The sequence below is a fragment of the Lactuca sativa genome, chromosome 5 (assembly GCF_002870075.4).
Source record: "Lactuca sativa cultivar Salinas chromosome 5, Lsat_Salinas_v11, whole genome shotgun sequence".
In the NCBI taxonomy this organism is placed as follows: domain Eukaryota; kingdom Viridiplantae; phylum Streptophyta; class Magnoliopsida; order Asterales; family Asteraceae; genus Lactuca; species Lactuca sativa.
In genome coordinates, this window is record NC_056627.2 from 128425870 (window position 1) to 128448753 (window position 22884).

Consider the following 22884-nt stretch of genomic DNA (forward strand, 5'->3'; position numbering starts at 1 on the left):
GTGAGAAAGGAAGAGTTAAAAGGGATGCACTTTTGAAGTGATTGTAGCTTTGGAGGAATGTGTGGATTGATTTTCAGATGATCTTGATCGAGGTTGTAATCCCATTGAAATTGAAGACATCTCCGAAATTGGTGATTCCAAAGTATATTGAGGTGGGAATTTATGGTATAAAATGTAGATGAAAAATATTTTAGCTGTGATTACATGTTTTTGCATTCATTATATCCAAGAACTGGTTTTTGTATAACTTTGGAGTGTTTGGTGTAATTGAGGATTTTGATTTTCAAAGGATTTGTGTGTAATTTTATTTTGTATGATAATTTGTATGTTTTTATAATTACTCGGCAAATTCATCAAACATTGTATAGAGCAATAGGGTAAAATGGTTATTTTTCATCAGTCAGCACATTCAGTCAGATATACAACCAAACATCATGGTTTCTTACTCAGTCATGATTTCTTACCAAGACAGACCTTTCCCAGTCAACACTTTTGCAGTCAGTAACTATCAAACGAGACCTATGTTTGTGTTTCCTCCTAAAGGGTTGTATTTTATTCTTTTCATGTTTTCTTTTGATGACTGTTTATACCCTAATAGGTATCTAAACAATTTGTTTTTTTCTAATCATATTTGGTTATGTTATCTTTATGATTATGAATTATTATGACACTTTTAGGAAATATCTTGATATTTTTTTTGAAATCTTAGGATGCGTTTGGTATAGAGACATGAAATTATAGCAGAGATTGAAAATATAGAGAAAGGAAATTAAAATCGGGAAATAAATTTGATTACACTGTTTGGTAGAACAAAGAAATTACTAGAGAAATGATCATAGGAAACATCTCTCTTGTTTGATTGTATTAAACTATGAAATGGAAAAGAGTTTTATTATTATTTTTTTATTGTAATTTTATTCATATTCAAATTTTTTTTTATTAAAAATGCATTATAATGTACATTTTAATTTGTTAAAATATGCATCTTAATCATGAACTACTTATCGCTCAACTGATCAAGAAAAAAAAAGTTTAATAATTAAGTTTTTTTTTAATCTCTACACAAATGTTTGAAAAAAAAAAGTAAGAAGCAACAATCAATTGATTTCATGAATCAATTGTGTACATAAAAAATGAACTTCAATTGAGAATTAATAGCAGGTTAAGATTTAGATTGGAAGAGATTTGTAGGGCATATCGACACCAAAAGAAGATTTGGCCAATTCCAAAAATAATTTGGCCAATTCCAAAAATGAAAGCAGCAGAAATTGATATATGGGATTAAGATTTAAATTGTGGATGTAGTTGGCAAGGCTGAAGTCCGATCATTTCATTTCTCGGTCTTTTTTTTTTTTTTTTTTTTTTTTTTTTTTTTTTAAATTTCTCTTAGAGTTGATTTTTCTTTTTCCCACCTTTTCTCTATTAATTAAAGAGAAATATTACGAGGGAATGGGATTCATTTTTTTTTTTTTATTTCTATATATTTTTAATACAAACCAAACAAAATAAACCAAATTGACTCTATTTCTCTCCTTTAAATTTTCTGTACCAAACCCACCTTAAAATAGGTAATAAATCTTGAAATAAATTTCATGAGCCTCAACTCTCACATCCATAGCCCGAGTAGGCATGCGTGGGTAGATGTACGTTTAGGATTGGTCATGGCCCTTAACCTTAAGACAAAAAAAAGCCTTATAAACTCCATCAAGATTCTTCCTCTCTTTAAATTAACCAACTTGTAAAATAACCATTTAAATTTCCAAGAGAAATTTGCATTCTAACATGCCCAGGTAACCTCATAACCCACTTATGCAAGTGGGGCTCGGTGCTGGTTTGGTCAACCAAATGCCGTTTTCGCACCATGATTCTTTCTAATACCAAATTGATTATAAAGACTTCTTGGGTCAACCCTTCTAGTCTTCTTGCTTCTCCCACCACACAACCTTCTTTGAAAAAATAAATATATTCTAAAAGAAATTCACAATTCAGAGAAGAGAACGTCAATGGAAAACTTTCACAATTTATTTATTTTTTGTCTTCAGTTTTTCTTTCTGGCAACGTGTTCACAAAAAGATACGATAGAATATGATCAAGCCATCCGCGATGGCGATACCCTTGTTTCCTCCAATGAAATGTATGAACTCGGGTTTTTTAGTCCTGGAAGCTCTAGGAACCGGTATTTGGGGATATGGTACAAGAACATATCCCCACAGACAGTGGTGTGGGTTGCTAACAGGGAGACGCCAATAACAGATTCATCTGGTGTTTTTAGAATCGACACCAACGGATCCCTACGGGTTATCCTTAGTAGCAACAACACTAGTATATGGTCATCTAACCTCGGCCTAGTATATCACACAACACTACATTCAGTTGCGCAACTTTTAAACTCTGGAAATCTGGTTCTCAGAACATCCGGTGAGGAAAGCTTCATTTGGCAAAGTTTTGATTACCCTGGGGACACATTTCTTCCAGGGATGAAATTGGGGAAGGACCTGGTCACTAGGCTAGATAGGCGGTTGACGTCATGGAAGAGCCTCGACGACCCTTCACCCGGCCCATATGTATCATTCATGGATACAAACGGGTTCCCTCAGTTGTTTGAAGAACAACAAGATTCGGTTCCACACTTGAGATTGGGACCATGGAACGGTATTACCCTCAATGGCATGCCTAGCTTGGGATCAAACCCTATATTCACACACGAATTTATTTTCGATGATAAAGAGGTTTACTACGGGTACACACTTGTTAACAGTTCAGGCGTCACGCGTGTGTATCTGAGTCCAGAAGGCAACATGCTACGACTAAACTGGATCGAAAGAACACAGACGTGGTTCCTATACTGGAACGCAAATATTGACATATGCAGCCGATACGGACTATGTGGTCCATATGGAAGTTGCAACAAGAACAACTCACCGCCTTGTAGCTGTATGGAAGGGTTCGTACCACGAAACCCAGATGAATGGAGTGCCTCAAAGTGGTCAAGTGGGTGTCGTCGTAGAACATCTTTAGGTTGTCAGAATGGGGATGGTTACCGAGTCTTTAAAAACGTTAAGATGCCAGACACTCAGCGTTCATGGTACAATCGGAGCATGACACTTGGCGAATGTGAGACAGCCTGCAAGCAGAATTGCTCATGCGTAGCGTATGCAAATATCGATATAAGAATGAACGGAATCGGATGCTTGCTGTGGTTCGATGATCTAATGGATATTGGAACAGTGGATGAAAGCCAGGATCTTTATGTAAGAATGGCCGTCTCCGACTTGACCAGTAAGCTCATTTTCATATTAATTCTTTACCTGTTTTCGGATTTATATACATTTAGTCATTGAGTTTTTTCTTTTTTGTCTATATTTTCTCATTGAACTTGTTGAACCGTTTAAAAAACATCCTTATGACCTGCTATCGGAGGTTTAGCCGGTTTCCGGTGTATCTGACACCTCCGGCGATGCTCCGGTCATCTTCTCCGGCGAGTATCCGGCAAACTCAAAAACTTCTCTCTCTCTCTCTCTCTCTCTCTCTCTCTCTCTTCATTTTTTCTCTTCAAATAGGTTACATACATCGGATTTGTGATAAATGACATGAAAAACTCCTCTTTTCTTTTATAAAATCGTGTGTGTGCTCTGACAAGAAACAAATAGGATCGAACAAGACGGGTGCTCCCCATCTCTTTCAAACTCGATCTCCAAGCATCGAGCAATAAGAAGAATCGATTGCCATCATTCCAATCTTCCCTACTCCTAACTTGCTCTAACGCCTCAACCATGCCAGACATTACTGGGTCTCACCCTCATGAGTCACATTCACACGCCTAATGATTCACGATACTCTGTGACACTATTTAATCCTATTAAACATTATGATCATAGAGTACCCTGTTCTTGTCATCATTCCATCACCCAACTAGGGATATACCGCCTCTACCACATGCTATAAGCTTAACCTCAAATGACCGAATGGTCTACTCACCCAAGATAACATACTCAATCAGGGCTTGTCCACTGGTATCACCAAAACTAGCATAACCAAACGGGACTCTCCCGCAGGTCTCACCCAAGCTAGCATAGCCAAATAGGCCTCGCCCATAACCAGGAGCTATACTAGTCTAACCACTAATATTGCTTTAAGAGTCCTTCTGCATCAATACAGAGCAACTAAATAACAGAAAAGAGTTTGACTCAACCTGATAGAAATTTGTGCTCCTCTCACAGTCTTTCAACCCTTCTTGCAACAGCCAAACTCATCCTAATGAATAATACGACGAATCTATAGTATTGTCATACATCTACCTTTGCCATGGGCCGTACCCATGGTCTTGCCAACTATTCACAAAACTGATCCTCTATCCACATGAGCTGAAATTCCACCTGCTGAACCCCAAACATGCGTTAAGATCGTGCTTCGAACCCCAAAGCCATCAGAAAATAAAAGGCTAAGATCGTGCTGAACCCTCAACCCGAGTCTAGCTACGATCCCATACCGCACCACTACTTAAGCTTTATGTCCTCAAACAAGATGACCAAAATCTCCACATTTTCCAATCCAAGACATCTAAATGGGCCCATCCTGGGGTATATTTCAACCCAAACATACAATCATGGGTCCATCCTGGGATGTATTCCAACTCAAACATACATGCCAAAGTCACAAAGACAATTAGTTATAACGCCCACATCTTTGAGCTAGATAAAATAAATAATAGTTATAATTTAAATCCCCGATTAGGATTCCCATTATTTGTGCGCATTGCAGACTACATATTATCAAGCCATTTTAGTAATTTATCGATAAGCGACGAAATGGAAATCTTGATGGAAGATTATTTAGGAAAAATAATCTTGATGGAAAATATAGGAGTTGCAATATGAATCTTGTACATATAGAGCATACTAAAATCCAACTTCATACGTATTGAAGTTATAGACTTCTAAAGTTTCATGATTAGTCAACGTATAGTAAATAATAAATCGGAGATAGGCTGCTTATTAGCCTAAGTAACCTAAACGAAAGACGTGGCAATCGTTAAACCGAGAGTGTGCATGTAAAGAATGCACAAATCTGACTTCGTAAAAGAAAGTTATGATTTTTCTAAGTTCCAGCATAGTAGTGTGCAACACTGATATTGACTTTTAGATCGGTTGATTATTCGCTGAAACAATCTAAACAAGAATCGAAGATCTAGTTCATAGGAACCTAGCAATATAAAGACAGTCGAGAACGAACGTCGAAAGAGAGAGTTATGGATTTTTAACAGACTTTAACAATCTAAGCCTATTAAAAGTATAACTTTTAAAAAAATTCAAATTAGCCGACGGAGTCTAATTGAAACTTGCGGATCACGAGGATAGTTAAGCGTGGACATAAAACTTGTTGAAAACGAAGCTCGTATGAAGAAAATATGACCTTTCTAGGGAACATAAATTCTTCGTGCGCACCCGCACACAACAACAAAGTGCGTCGTGCATATTGACACTCCATCCAGAATACGACACGTGGCACCATGAAGAAAGTGACATGTCAGTCTCTTCCGACCAGATGCATGATGTGCACCTTATCAATGTATGGCACACAACCTAAAATCAGCTATAAATAAGAGTTGATTTTAATTCACTTTTCTTCACACCTCCCATCAGTTCCCTCCGGATCTCTTTCCACTCTTTAGTCCCGATACTCTCGAGTTCCCCACCTCTTCGATAAAGCCTTGGTGTCAGGTAGCCGGTGAATAGAAGCTCCCAGGTCAGAGTTATGCCCGTGTAATTCCTGATTTTCACTAGATTCCTTTGTAAGTTAAGCTACACTTATTTTATTTATGTGTAACTTTTAATTATAGTCATATTCGTTATTGTGAACTTATAATTAACATTTTTTAGTGATTCCAAGTCATTATACTAATTGATCTACTCATGGGAGTGATTTCTAGGCTGGATTTAGTGAGGTGTTTAAAGTGGGAGTTCCAAACAGTATACCATGTATATGAAATGACCCTACCTCCGATATGATCCTACATGGTTATTCCTTACTTGATAGATCTTTATGTAGATATTGGGACTATTGAGGAATCTAGACAATAATTATTATAGTCGCCAAGATTATGAAACTAGACTAAGCCTTAATAGTTTATACATCTAAGTCCCTTTAGAAGTGCGAAGCGAAGCGCTACCGAAATCGTTAGTCACCAAGTTTATCAAGTGAGTGCATAGTCTCTTTCATGACCATGATTTAATACAAGTATTAACTAAAGTCTCAATATTTGTTGGTAGTCGTATGTAAATTATGTGCTTATTGCCTAGATTATATGTTAAGATCTATATATATATATATATATATATATATATATATATATATATATATATATATATATCATGCTATCTGTGAACCAAGTATGGTTCTATTTTCTATTAGGATAAATAGATAACTATATATAATAATATTAGAAGTAGCATTGTTAAGAAGATAGATGAACAATAATACCTAATACTCTGTAGACAATACATATACACAAAAGATAGGTTAGTGTCACCCAAGAATAGAGTTGGTATTAGAAGCTGGTTACAAGAGTTGTAATCTAGTCTAGGGATACATGTAGACTTATGGATGATACTTAGTTCAATTAGGTTTAATCTTGGGTAGTCTCATACGAGAATGTGTGTAAGTTAGGAACGGAAAGTAAAGTTATGTTCTGTGACATTCTCATGTGTTGATGTGAAGTAACTCCGTACGGGAGTACATTATATTATTTCCCATAGATAACCAGACATGGTAGGTACTGATTAGACAACTGTAATGGTATGTCTGGTCACTTCTAAGAGTAGGTGAGAACACTTGATCATTCTAGATAATCTTATGGATACATTGGTGGCATGAGCTCATTACTCACAGACATGGATGAAATGGAATACAATATTCGTCAAATACTCTAATGACCCATATGTCTTTTTGATTACACTAGCAAAGGAAGCCCTTAGACAAGTAGTTAAGCTTTCCAACTGCTCATCAAGAGAGATAATTTATCTCTGACAATATGTGAGGATCGTTAGGAATTGATAGGTGGGAATGTAAACTTATATGGGGATTGTATGGTAACAGTTGATTTTGTTGGCCTGATAATTAAGGAATATTATCATAACAATAACGTGGGATTGAAATCCCTATGCATCTCACCAGGTTTCCCAACCCGACCCACTCAATTTATATGCATCACAGGTATAAAGACTCAAGCTACCAAAACTTGATTAGGATGCTGAGTCATTAAAAGACTGCCTGCGATAGAGTTCAGGACCATTAGGTCTATACGCTCTAACCTATGTTTTGGTATCGATTATGACATCCTTAGGATTTTATTAAATTTAGAAAATCAATTTTACTCAAAAGTTTTCAATATATTGGAAATTTCTCATCAATGATAATATATGCGTAAAAAAAGTTTTAATTGGTTCTAAAAATTAGAGGATGTCACGTTAGCGTTCTACACAACACAATCTAGTGGGCTAGCAATGGCGCTTTTGGGCCACGAGTATAGTGAGAAGACTCACCTAACTCACAAAATCAGCTAAACCAATGCTCAAAGCTCGCAATAGATGGTACACTAACCCTATTAAAACATATATGGTCTAACCTTAGTCTATACACTAAATTAAACCATCTTGACCAAAAGTCAACCCAGATCAACAAGTCAATGATCAAGGTCAAATTCAATTGCCAAAACATCAAGCATTAAGCCTCATGTTGTGACTAACCCTTGGTTACATCGTGAGAAATCACTTTGTTTGATCCCAACTCGCTTCGATCCAACTCATCCCACACGGTCACGGATAACTCACTCAGCATACATCATGACTTGAACCCTCCTTGGTCAAGTCATGAGCAAAACAGGGCAACCTAATCGCAAGTACCATCTTGGTCACATGGTGACACCCTCAGTGTCACGTCATGACTTCAGTCTGAAACCTCCCCTTAATGATTTGAGTCCTTAATCTAATAAGTCTCCAACTCTAACTTTTTTAGAAGCTTAAGGGGACTCCAAAGGTCCATAAAAATGCTTACTTTATGGACATGCATGCTTCATGCATGTCCTTAATACATTCTAGTTCAAAAGTGATGTAATAACACCAAAACTCACATGTATGGATCCAATCCTAAACCAACTCCTAGATCTAAATCTTATGATACTCAATGGACCATTAGAATGCATAAAGTTTCCAACCTTATGAATTGCTTCCATTTCAACTTGCTCAAACATGAAGAACATGGGACAAAAAGCAATATCTAGCAACATTAAGCAATAAAGTTTAGATCTTGGACACTTATAAAGGTCCAAATTGAGCACAAGATGATGATGATGATGATGAGGTATCCTTATTAGATCCATAACTAGAGCACCTCTTTCTCCTTTTTCTTCTCCTTCCTCAAGCTATCAAATGCACCAAAAGGGCCAAGAACCACCAATAGAATTAGGGTTAGGTTTTTTTTTTTGGGTTTAAGGGTGATAGAGGCTGATAAGAAACACTAAAATTGACTTAGAGGGGTTTTAGTACAAAGGAAACCCTAAAACATTATGGACTTATGCTGCAGCAGGCATCATGTCGTTACCACCTATATGTCATGCGGTGAGAACAATTCTGAAATATGTCTCTCACTTTGGCCTGTCACATCGTGACCACCCTATGGTTACGTCGTGACACCCAATTTTCTAAAAAAATTAAGCTTTTGACTCCATTAAACCCTAAATCAATCTATCCTGGAAAGAAGGGTGTTACATTTAGAAATCATTTTCTTTGCTTCTCGTTTTTCCTCTTTGTATCTTTTGTTTGCTCTCACTCTTTACATGAAAAAAGCTCCTTGAAGCAAGTTTATTTTTCCTTGACCTTATCTCGTTCTTCTATGTTCCACTGACATGATTATCTATGCTACTTAACCTACTCTATCAAAACCCTAAGGGTGTTAAAGCCACCTCTCTAATGGTTTTAAACATACTATTACATAGCATATATGCATTTGATGTGTGTTTGGCTATAATAAATAATTTTTCATTAACCTTACCCCTGAAATCTCTAGTAATACCTCCCTTCATATGTTTCCAAAGAATCCTAGTTCTTGCAACTTTAGCTACCTTATTTGGGTTCCTAAGCAAGAACAAGGCTCATCTGAAAAGGCCTTGCAATCAATGCATGAACATCGGTCTTGTTTATGAACCAATATCCAGTTAATTTGGTTGTAATGCCCCTCATTTTGAAAAGGTAATTACGTGCACATTCCACTTTTTAATGGACGTTTTGAGATCACCAAATCATGTGCAGTTGCAAAAACAAGCAATGTATGTCCTCTTCATTCCTAGTACCAAAACTGAAACCCATATGCACTCCCTCATACCCATCAATTTACCTTCCTATATGCATATTAAATTCCACCCTTGATCTTATTATTGGTCCTCTAGTATGCTCCTAAGTAAATTATTTAACAATTCCTAAAAATTATGTATTTTTACTCCTCTAACCCGACATGTGGGACGTAAGCAAATCATATATTTACCACATCCTCAACTATAACCTTGATCATCATAATCATATCACAACGTTTAGAAACTTTAATTACATTGTCTTTGAACTCTGAAGACACCAAAATACCCACCCCATTTCTCGCCTTCTCAGCATTGAAGTACCACAACTTACACCTATAACACTCTCTAGCTTGTACCCCCTTCCATTTAGTCTCTTGGATACATGTAATATCCACTCTTTTAGTCCTTAAAACATTGGTCAACTCCAATAACTCTGTATTTAAGAAACCTAAATTCAAGGTACATACTCTAAGTCTAATATCCTCTACACCCCTAGGTCTCACTCATCCCCTATGAACCCTCGACACTTTGATAATGACACGAACTCATGCTACCACGTAAAACATGAGTCGGTATGTTTAACTATGTATTCAAGTCCCAACAAAAAAACTAAAAGCAAATACAAAATTAAATATAAGTAGTAAGAAAAGTGGTAGTAACAGCAAACTAACAATTACTAAAGTAGTAAACTAGTTAAATTTGATAGCTAAAGTGCACGAAAAAACATAAACAAACTAAACAATTTGATGACAAATAGTGAAATGTATGCAAAAAGGAGAGCAAATAGAACGGGGCCAAATGTGGGGTTTAAACAAGAAAATATATTTATAAAAGTGACTTATACCATGTTTGTATGCATCACATGCGGAAAGGAATAAACATAAATTATATAATTTGTTAGTTAGCAAGACATTTAAATTACGGTTGTCATCAAATATGTGTCATGGAAAACCAACCAATGTGTTATCAACTGAACCATGTAAGTTAGTAGACATTATGCTTCATAGATAACATATTTTGTTGGTAGTACTCTACCTCTTGAGTAATCATGGTATAGTAATAATGTAAAAATTTAAATACAACGGTATTAAAGTACGAAGTTCACCCTTAATTTAAATACGTAAATTGACAACGATACTATAATCACGATATATAATCTTTTTTTACCAATTATAGTTGGTACGATACACGGTTTGTAGAAAATATGATATGTACCTTATCTAGTTCACCATAAATTTAAATAGGTAAATTGACAACTCTTAATGGTGTATTAAAAGTAGTATAATTCAAAATAGGAAGTCAAAATAGAAGGCTAAAATACAACAAAGCAAGTCCTATAAGGAAAATGGGGATGCCATTCGGAGACTATACGTGGATAATCTTAGGAGAACGGGTATGGAGAGGTTTATATGCATAGAATCTGACATGAAACCCTCTTTCTACGCATGAACATCGCCTCAAATGGGCATAAGTGTTTTTTTGGAATGAACTTCTTCACGGAAAGTAGCAAGTCTAGAATAAAAAACCGTGTGGTTCACTAATTTTTCTATAGAGAATATTCGATACAAATTCAGAGATTTTATGGGTGAGGTATGTCCAAAATTAATTTTAAGGTAGGTCATAAAAATTTTCCATATAAATTCTAGATAAGTTAATAACTTAGGTGGGTCCTAGGACCCACCTTGCTTATACCTAATCTCGCCCCTATTCACAGACGATTACAAACTTATTGATGAGTTGCTAGAAAACGGTTAATAATTTGACCATTGAGAGGAATTCGTTGGCCATAATTTTTATATTATTTTTTAAAATAAAAACCAAACCATATTTACCTATTTTTCAGAACCAAATAAAGCTTTTTCTTTACACCTTAATATTTCATGATGTCTTTGTTGCGAAAAATCTCAACTTAATAAAATATTTTGAGATAACAAATAATGTTTCAAAATATCAAAAAACTAAGGATGTCATAATTAATATCCAACATAACTTACAACATAAAGACATATAGTCCTAAATACTATTACAGATATGTCACTTATTTCACTCGGCATCCTATTGAGTTCCCAACAACCTTAGTATCACTACCTGTGATGCCTATAAATTGAGTGGTTCATGTTGGAAAACCTGGTTAGACACATAGGGTTTCAATCCCATAATATCTCCAATGATAAACAACCATATAAAATAATTCTTCAAAACAAACATTACCAGACAATATAAATAAATAATCAAATGTAGACCTCTACCTATACATACTCGGCCCAATCGATTCCCACAGACCTAATTCAACGATTAGTTGGAACAATCACCTTGACTCCACGACTAGGGGATTCCTTGGCCAATGCCAATCATTTAAAGGCAAGCAACATTTAGAGTATTTGATAAATATGGTATCCTACTTTATCCATGTATGTGGGTTATAAGTCCACAATAGAAAATTAATTCACAAGACCTTCTAGAATAAACAAGTGTTGTCATCCTACTCTGGTAGATAACCCGAACATACCTACTAGTTGTCTAATACAGACCCACCATTTCTGGTTGTCTAGAAAGTGGAGGACTACTACACTCCGCTTAATCTCATACGTTACCCCGAGTAAAATTATTTATTTATTCAACTTACTTCGAACTAACTATCATTTACAAGCCTTAGTATATAACTAAAACAATATTAAAATACAAGCAATCGACTTCCAATATAGTTTCTTGTTCATGCAATACATCAAAACAAAATATATACATTTAGCACAAAACACATGTAAAAATCATTTATTATATATTTAATCTTTAATTCAATAAATACTTTTATTAAGATTACACTCTTGAAAGTAACTATGCACTTACTTAATTATAAGTGAAAGTCTCTTGGTTAAGTTAGCGCTTCGCCTACTACCTTATATTTTCCATTTAAAAGACCTAGATACAAATATTACTAAGTCTTAGTATTTGTTTATATTATTCTAGATAATAACAATATTTCAGATTCCTCAATAATACGAAGAAATAGCTATTTCTATCAAATAATGAATGACCATGCAAGATCACATTGGAGGTAGGATTTATTTAATACACATAGTATATAGTTTGGAAAATCCACTTGAAATACCTCACTAAGATCTAGCCTAGACATCATTCCAGTAAGTATATCGATCTTCATTTTGACTGGAATTACTGATAAATCTTTTTATAGGTTCTAATGACGACAATGAACATAAATATAAGTTACAGTTAAAGCTTAATAAGTATAACTCAACTTATAAGTTTTTCTGGGAAAAGCTCGGATGTCGCGGGCAAAATTTCAACTCTGAATATTACTTTTCGATGTGCTATCCAATGTCTCAGCGTGTTGATAAAGTACTCAAAATTTGGAAATCATATATATCTCGATGGGTTTCCAGAAGAGAGTTAAGAGAAATGTGTGCCAAAAATATGAAGCAAATGGCTCTATTTATAGTAGTTCGGAAAGGGCACGTCGTGCTGTGGAGCTAGGCACATCGCACTGTGGCTACGAGTTCATCCTTTGTGGTGCCACATCACTCTGTTGTTGGGCCACATTATCATGCCAGCAGGAGAGATTGTCCATATTGTGCCACGTAGCGCGCTCTGGTGAATGTCACCACACACTACTAATTTCTAAAATATCCGACAAATCATATCTTTCATATACGAGCTTGGTTTTCGACGTTATTTATATCGTCGGTTTTTATCGACGAGTACTACAATTTTCCTTTAGGTCTCAACAGCTTATTCCCATTCTATTTTCATATTACAATCTATAAAGATTACATTGTAAATGACTTTGTGGAATTCATAACTTCTTCGTATGAGCTTCGTTCTCGACATTCTTTATATGGACGAAATCTTATTCTCGAGGAAACCAACATTCGTTTATATTGTTTTTGCTAACAGGAAACCAATTTTTATTTTGTATTTTATGACACACATTGTTGTATTGGGTGGAATGCGAAACTTCGAAAAATCATAACTTCTTCATACAAAGTCAGATTTGGGCATTCTTTATACTCAGTGGTTCATAATTATGATCACTAAAACTTTCATTAAGATTATTTATCCTAAATAATATTTTACTTATAATTTTTATTTATCGCATTCTGTTACATTTATAACCATATCTAATACAAATATTATATCACCATAATATTTATCCGTATAACATACACATAGTAATCATATACAAGTAATATTTTGTAAACATGTAACATGCAGGAAAATTTCTTATTTATTTATTTGCATTAAAATTTACATTATCGACCAACGTTTTTTTCTACTAAGTGCCTAGCAGGAAATGTGGGCGTTACAACGAACACCTCCATTTTTTCTATACTCTCCAATTTTCACTAACTTACTATTGATCAAAATCAAAATACTCCAAATACCCCAAATGACCCGTAAACAAATATTCGTTGATACACGCACATGTTAACATCTCCAATTTAGCAATAACCCTTGTTTACCAACCATCCATACTCGACAAACTACTTCCAACAACCTACACCACGATAATTCCATTATTCCCCATTCCAAACTTTTCAACTACCTTATCAACCTCAAACTTTTCAATTACAACCATCTTAACCCCAAACTCAAGTATCATTTTCTAAAACCTCGAAGATGACGACGACGAAAGGGTCCAAGAAACTCAGCCACCACCAAGAAGAAGACAAAGGAAAGGAAAGGTTAAAAAAGGTAGTCGAGATTGGACCGAAGAAGAGGAAGAGATGTTAGAAAGAGATTGGATATCTATATCGAAAGACAACGAAAATGGAAACACACAATTAGAAGAGAGTTATCGAAATCATTTTTTACACAACTTTCACATGGAAATAGGAAAGGGTACATGTTGGATGTACGACACGAACAACAGAAAATGTTTTGAACTACGAGCAAATTGCACCAAATTTAATGACATTTTTGAAAATCTTAAAAATATGCACAAAAGTGGGAGCAACAATTTCAATATTTTATCAATCTATTCCCAACAAAACAAGTTTACCAACGATGGTAAATCATTCAGCCACCAAAAAGAGTGGCTAGCTTGTCATGAGGGTCCAAAATGGGTCCCTACTCCGGAATCGCTTTCAGAATCCAGACACAAACAAATGGATGAGAACATCTGAGTCAGATGTGGGTTTTGTCCTCAGCCTCAATAATGACATCGGCCAGACCGAAGGGGAGGGGAGGTCCAACGGAAGTCATATTTCGTCGACCAACCGGAAGGGATAAAGCTAAATGGGTGGTATCATCGTCCGCAACAAAAAGGACCAATGACATACTTTCGGAAAAAATAGACAAATATCTAGATTTTAAGAAAAAAAGTTCAAATAATCATAGGAAGTTTCTAGCCAAAAAACAATACTTATCGACCTTAAAATTTTGAACATAATGCCCCAACCGGATATCTAGCCGGGAAATCTAGCAACATTTTTAAAACTTCAACAAAAGTCCGCGAAAAATATGACGATTAGTTTATTTTCTAGTTTTATCTATTTATATATGTTGTAATATCTATGTTTGAATATTAGAAATGTAAGTTTAAATTTTGATCTTTCAGCTTTTATGTAGTTTTGGTTTGTAATGTAAGTTTTTAATGTTAATTTTGTATTAGTAAAATGTTTATTTTGGTTTTGAAATTATGGTTTTTTCTTTAATGTGATATCAAAAAGAAAAATATAAAAAGTGTAGATGAAGTGGAATGGTAATCATTTCTAAAGGTTTGTGGTGTGGTAGTATATGGGTTTACGTTTTGAGTAGCTTGACAAATAATGACCATACCCTTTAACTTTAGTGGTAAACTATAGAAAAATATACTTAATGTAATTATGTAGTCAAGTCCAACAAAAAATATGAAGTGTTATATGCTAATGATTAATTAATTAATGGTAAATGATTGTTAAAAAAATTAGGTGTTTTCGTGGTTGACATTGTGAATATTCGGTTTTTGTTATAGTCCTGTACATCTTTCTATTAGATACAAATCCTATTTTTTGGTGCTTTGTATTTTTTATTGAAGAACTAATCTTGATTCATTTTTCCTTATTTAACATAACCCTATACATACATACATGTTACTGTTAGTTCGGGTTATCAAAGATCATTAACTTATTATTGTTTTACTACTAGTTCCATCAATCACGGAATCAACCTCCAAACCTGGTTCCGACAAAAAGAGGAAAAGAATCATAGTTGTGGCGTCAATTTTATCTAGTATGGTGATCTTGAGTTTAGCAATCTTGTATGGTTGGAGAAAGAATAAAAGATCCCATATGAAAATACCAGGTATAATTCTTTAATTATTTTGGTTATTTGTAGGGAAACTATAAGATATAATTATTTGAAATATGAATCGTTCATTAACTTGGTTTGTTACAAATTGCAGATGAAGTTGTGCAAACCATTGATGAAGAGTATACCATGGAGAGTCGAGAGGGCGATACAGAGTTATCGTCTTTTAGCCTGATTAAGATATCCAAATCTACTAATGCTTTTGCGAATGACAAGAAGCTCGGAGAAGGTGGCTTTGGTCAGGTTTTCAAGGTAACAAAGTTAACTAACTATAGTTCTTGTGATTTATTTCATCAACGGTTAATCGATTTATAATTGTAAAATACATTTTAATTCTTTTTTAATATGTTAATTCCATTTAATTTTTAGGGTGTGTTGGATGATGGAAAAGAAATAGCTGTGAAAAGGTTATCCCAAACTTCAAGACAAGGTCTTGGTGAGTTAAAAAATGAAGTTAAATTCATAGCTAAGCTTCAACATCGAAATCTTGTAAAGCTTTTTGGATACTGCATACAAGGAGATGAAAATATGTTGGTCTATGAATACATGCCTAACAGAAGTCTGGACTTATTCATATTTGGTACAACTGCTTCTACACACATGTTTCTCCGTTTTTCTTTCCAAGTTTTTCTTACTGTAAGTTATACTAATAATCTACATTGGCCAGATAAAATAAAAAGTTCAGTACTAGATTGGCCAGATCGTTTTCGCATCATTCATGGCATTGCTCGAGGACTCCTCTATCTTCATCAAGATTCACGATTTAAAATTGTTCATCGAGATCTCAAAGCGAGGAATATATTGCTGGATGTTGACATGAACCCAAAGATATCAGACTTTGGTTTAGCAAGGCTATTTAGAGAACATGAAAACGAAGCGAATACAAATAACATAGTTGGAACTTTGTAAGAATCCAAAAAATAAACATGTGACATTCATTTTGTATATTGTACTTCTTCAAGTCATATGTTTAAATCTTCATATTTTTCCTTCAGGGGTTACTTGTCACCAGAGTATGCTGTAGATGGGACTTTCTCGGAAAAATCAGATGTCTACAGTTTTGGAGTTCTAGTGTTGGAAATAGTGAGTGGGAAGAAAAATAGGGGATTCTTTCACGAAAAGGATAGTGATAATCTTCTTGCACATGTACGTTCTACAATATATGTTCCTTTTTAGCTAAATTAATCGACTCAATAATGATACGATTTCCAATAAGTTATTAACACTCGTTTTTATTTTTTGCGGAATAATGCTTCATGGTGATAGTCATTTTTCCCCATTCAGCTACTACTTTCTTTATTAAATTTCTTAGGATTTTTTTCTTTTATTTTCCTATAATTTTCTAAAGTATTTTTCAGATATTTTTCTAATCCAAATAATCCTTAATCAGAATAAAAGAAAATAAAGCCTAAAACTACTGTAGTAAAATAAAAATAGATTACCTAGAAATGATTGTTGTTGATGTTTCTTTCCATTTTTTAGGCATGGAGACTTTTTGAAAAAGGTATGGCTGAGGAGCTACTTAGTGCGGATATCCGTGATTCATGTGTCCCCTCGGAAGTACTTCGGTCGATACATATCGGTCTTTTATGCGTACAACATTACGCAAAAGACAGACCAAATATGTCAAATGTGGTTTTGATGTTTGATAAAGAAGGTACATTGCCTCAACCTAGACAACCTGCATTTTTTGTCGAAGGTAGTATACCTCATACTAATCTAGTATCTGTCAATGACATCACGTTGACAACACTAGAACCTCGCTAATATTTAAATTTTTCCATGTCAAAGATGTGTACAAAAAATATTGTGGAATACATGGGAAGGAAAACATTTTGTTACATAAGTATTATAACTCGTCAGGGTTGTATGCATGCACTAAGTAGCAGAAACATAAAAATGTAGGTTACGGATAATTTACATTGAGATTCAGTTTAATCATACAAGAGAAGCATTTTTAGTTTATTTTGCATTGTGGAAATTTGTTGTGTAAATATGAAACTAAGGTGTTGTTTGTTTATTCCGAGACAAAATGTATGCAGTCTACAGACCACATCTGTATACCTTTGTAGTAGAAAATGTGGACCAAACACATGCAGTCTCAAAGAAGAAGACTGTTTGTCATTAAACATCTGCAGACTGTTAGAATAAACTAAAATTTAATTAAACTGACTTAAAAAAAACTTCAAAGAGTTTCTTAATAATTTTTTGACTTTATTATAGATAATTAATAAATGTGGATAAACTTTTATGTATTATTTTATAAAAAGTGAAAATAAAATGGTACGAATTCCTATATATATATATATATATATATATATATATATATATATATATATATATATATATATATATATGATAAAAACCAACAATCTTTGTCTAATGTCCCTCCTAAGAAATTTTTTTATTTTTAATTAAGATAAAATCTTCATTTGCATAGAATCCTAGTTATGAAAACACATTTTCTCCAAATACAATTGTTTGAGAATCATAGTAGTATAAATAAAGTGGAATCCCCACTTTTGCTGATATATGTGTATAGTCACGCCTTCACCTTCCCATGAGCACCAATGGTATCTAAAAAATATTTAATTCACAACTGTAAGCTAAAGCTTAGTGATTTCCCTGGAAATATCACATACAACACAACATATAAACAACTATGGATTATTATCAACCCCGATGACTACCAGCAGTCCCAATGGGCTAAACAGCATGTACTATGATTTATTAGCAACCCTAGGGACTGTCGGTAGTCCCAATGGGCTAACAACACACCTTGTGGGTTATCAGCAACCATGGGGAATATCAGCAGTCCCAATGGGCTAACAACATGACTTGGAGCTATCAGCAGCTCAAAATCACATAACAAAAATCAGCAAATAAGATCATAAACATAGGCAACACCTACACTAGTCTACCAAACTAACATCTCACTATCAGACATTGGTCTTCAAAGAGTACTTCACATCCCACTAGCATATCACTAATGAATGCATAACTATATTAATTAAGAGGTGAGATAGACAGTTAAACAGGTGATCCCATGTTGTAGATTCAACCAAACAAGGAATATGCAAGAAATCCTAGATCAAGAGTTCTAAGGCTATCCTACATCATTACATACAACCCCTAGAGCACTCAACTAGACGACTACTGACCTCTTAGTACTCTAACCAACATACCACTACCCCTATGTCAATATAACAGCTATGAGTTATCATCAACCCTGAGACTATCAATAGTCGTGGAGTTATCAACAACTCGGTAAATACTCATAATAACCATCAGCTACTAAGACTCAACTAGTCTAGCATGCACCATACTATGAAATATGTAATATAATAAGGAAAACTCACCTGAACTGAAGACCCAATAAAACATAGCAACACACTCACTCCATGCATTGATTGCTCCCACAAACCGATTAGCACCAAACAAATGTGGAACCTAATTCAATCCATTAATTCCTTCAAGTTTGACCCAAATTCAAACTTGTCAAAAAGTCAACGGTTAACTATTAAACCTTCAACATGATGTGGTGGACTCTTGGCCACACCATGGCAACACCCGGACAAATCAATCGTGATATCCTCAACATGTGACATCCCAATTTCACATCCAGAAAAGATCAATTTGTTTATGCTTTATTTAAAATTAGAGTATCCTTTATAAGAATAATATTGTGAAATTTGTTCCCAAAATATGATAAGTATATTATCAAAGCATTTCCGAAGAAATGTATTTTCATTATATTAAAGACGTTGGGATGTCATCGTCAATACAGTGCATAAGTCTAAATAGAAATAGTACAGATCTTACAAACATCTAATATTCTAACCGTATATAATCCATAATCTCTCATCTGATCATCACACCTGCGCTCATTTGCCATTACCTATAATAAAATATATTGAGTGGGCCAGGCTTGGGATCCTGGTGAGCATATAGGGTTTCCAACCCATAATAACTATGTATTTAATTTCATCAAACCATTCAACCCGATTACCTGTTCCCGTTATCCACATTTTCTATCCTTAAAGCATCTAATTCAAGGGACCTAGCCTAGGGATTATCATCGGGAAGAAAATACTGCTTAGGGGATTCCTCAACAATATATATCAGTAACATAACCATGAGGGGATGGAGTACACCTGGTGAACACGTAGTTCAAAAACACCTATAGGTTGCGAGCCTGCCAGCGTTCTACTGGATTGTCTAGAATAGTCTATGGTCGTCATCTATACTCTGCTAGATGACTAAATTAGCTTAAACATCGAGGCCTGTCATCATTTTGTTTAATCTATTTCATCTACTCATATTTATCCTACATGTTTATAGACATAAAATACATATACAGTTTAAATCAACTAAAACATGTATAAATCGTTCATCGAACATATATATCAAGAACACAGATAATAGGCACATATAACATGTAATTTATATTAAATACTTCATATCTATGTGTAAGATAAAAGTAACTATGCACTCACTTATTAAAGTGACAACTCAAATTCGGGCAACACTTCGCTTCTAACAATTGTCTTTTCCGTTGACAAAACATAGTATTATTATGACTAAGTTTTAGTTTATTATTTATTGCGACTAATTATTAGTCTAGATTCATCATTAACTCAAAGACTACTTTCATAATCGATCAAGTAAGGAACAACCAGGTAGGATCATATCGGAGGTAGGGTCCGTTGGTATACAAAGTATACTGTTTGGGAATCCTACTTTAAACACCTCACTAAATCGTAGCCAAGACATCATTTCTGTAAGTAGATCAATCAGTATAGTGACTTTGAATCGCTGATAAATCTTGTTTATAGGTTCATAATAATGATAATGAACTTAAACATAAGTTATACTTAAAGTATGGTAAGCATAACTCACTTACAAGGGAGCTTAGCAAGGAACTGGACTTTGTGCGGGCAGAACTTTTGAGCAGAAAGCTCTTCTTCTTGGGGCTTTCCAATGCTCTAGGGCTCGCTACTAACACCTAGGAGATAATAGGGAAAGGCTTAGAGGGTTTGGGGGTGTTTAGGAGAGTTGGATAGAAAGGTGTGAAGAAAATAGTGATTTGCATCTTCTATTTATATGTTGTACACGGGCGATTGCGTCGTGACCTTGCGTAGGCACCAAGGCTTCGCTTGGTGTTGCCACGTGGTACAGGACGCATGTAAAATAGCAAATTAAAAAAAATTCATAACTCTCTCATACAAGCTCCAGCTTTTACATTCTTTATATCCACACGTAGGTATTGACAAGGTCTACAACTTTTATTTAGACTCCGTCGGCTAATTTTGAATTTATTTTGAAAGTTATATTTTAATATGCTTAGACAGTTAAAGTTCGTTTAAAATTTATAACTTTGTCACCCGTCGTCTGTTTTCGCCTGTCTTTATATCATTCAGCTGCTATTAATGACAACTTCAATGCTTATTTAGGTTGTGTTGGCTCAAAAATCAATCAATCTACAACTCGATTTCCAGGCTGTGCACTGCTATCCTAAATCTTAGAAAAATCATAACTTCCTTAAACGAAGTTATATTTGGACGTTATCTATATGTACGCTCTTGGTTTAACGTATATTATGACTTTCTTTTAGATCTCTAAGGCTAAAAAATAGTTTATGAAAATTCACTTTTACAATACACCGTGTTGTGTCGGTTTAGTCGTAAAACTTCGGCGGGTCATAACTTCTTCGTTATAACTCCGATTTCAGCGTTCCTTATATCTCTGGAATCCTTGTTACGAATTCTTTACTTCTCTTCAAAGATATTGGGTCAATTTTCATTCTATTTTTGACACATATTTTTATTATTATTTTATTATATAGTTATAAGCACGTATATTGCACATAAATCACATAATACTCAATTAATTCATCTTCATTACTTCAAAATAGGTTACAATGTTGAGCCTAACTATTAAATCATTATAATAATGCTCATCCAGAAACACGGGCGTCACAATTTTCCCTTCCTTAGGATGATTCCATCCTGGAATCTTGCATCAGCAAACAGATATGGATAGCGACTCATCAGGTCACTATTTATTTCCCAGGTGAGGTTCGGTCCATTCGAATGTTTCCATCGCACTAGCACTAATTCGACTATCTTACGTCACAATTACTTCGTCTTACGATCAACAATTGCTTCAGGCTCTTCGATTAACCTCTTATCTTTATCAATCCTTAACTCTGAAAGTGGCATTATATCGGGAACTTCTCCTATGAACTTCCTCAAATGGCACACATGGAAAGTGTTATGAATATCATCTAGTTCTTTTGGAAATTCCAGCTTGTAAGCTTGGTTCCTAATCATCTGAAGAACCTTGAATGGACCAATAAATATTAGACTCAAGTTTCCTCTCTTTCCAAATCTTATAACTCCCTTCCACAGTGAGACTTTAAGCAACACCAAATCTCCAAATTCAAATGTCATTGGTCATCACTTCTTTTCAGCATAGGTCTTTTGGCAATCTTGAGCTACTAACATCCTTTCTCTAATCATTTTTCACTTTTTAGCATTCTGATGGACTATCTCGGGAACATAAACTGCTTTTCTCCAGCCTCATGCCAACAAGATGGTGAACGACACTTATGTCTGTATAAGGCTTGATAAGGTGCCATCTTAATGCTTGAATGGTAACTATTATTGTAGGATAATTCTACTAAGGGTAAATGCTTATCCTAGTTACCTTGAAATTTTAGGGTACATGCTCTTAACATATCTTCCAGTGTTTGAATTGTTCATTCACTCTGACCATCAACCTTCGGATGGTAGGTTGTACTTAAACAAAACTTCGTACCTATTTGCACTTGTAGACTTTTCCAAAATCTTGATGTGAAATGACTATCACAATCTGATACAACCATTAAGGTAACACTGTGAAGTCTTACTATCTCTTTCACGTAGGAATTTTCAAGCTTATCCATAGACCATCTCTCATTGGCTACTATGAAATATGCACTTTTTATGAACCGATCCACAACAACCAAAATCATGCCATGACCGTTCTTCGTCTTGCGTAGGTTAGTCACAAAATTCATGGTGATGTCTTCCCATTTACCCATGGGTATATGTAAAGGTTTCAAAGTCCCATACAATTTCTGATGTTGTGCTTTAACTCTCCCACATGTTACACACTCTGCCACATACTTGCAACAACGAGCTTCATCGTCAACCACCAGTAATAGGGTTTCAGATCCCTATACATCTTAG

The 22884-nt window shown here is 34.7% G+C and overlaps 1 protein-coding gene across 1 annotated transcript; it reads left to right on the plus strand.

Annotated features, from left to right (window-relative positions):
* The first annotated feature begins 1980 nt into the window (after window positions 1-1980).
* On the plus strand, window positions 1981-17617 carry LOC111887275 (G-type lectin S-receptor-like serine/threonine-protein kinase At4g27290). The gene is made up of 7 exons (XM_023883436.2): window positions 1981-3279; window positions 15491-15646; window positions 15747-15904; window positions 16022-16232; window positions 16320-16557; window positions 16648-16798; window positions 17135-17617. Exons 1-7 carry the CDS (start codon window positions 2004-2006, stop codon window positions 17417-17419), a joined length of 2475 nt encoding a protein of 824 aa, XP_023739204.1. The 5' UTR covers window positions 1981-2003; the 3' UTR covers window positions 17420-17617.
* The last annotated feature ends 5267 nt before the right edge of the window (window positions 17618-22884 follow it).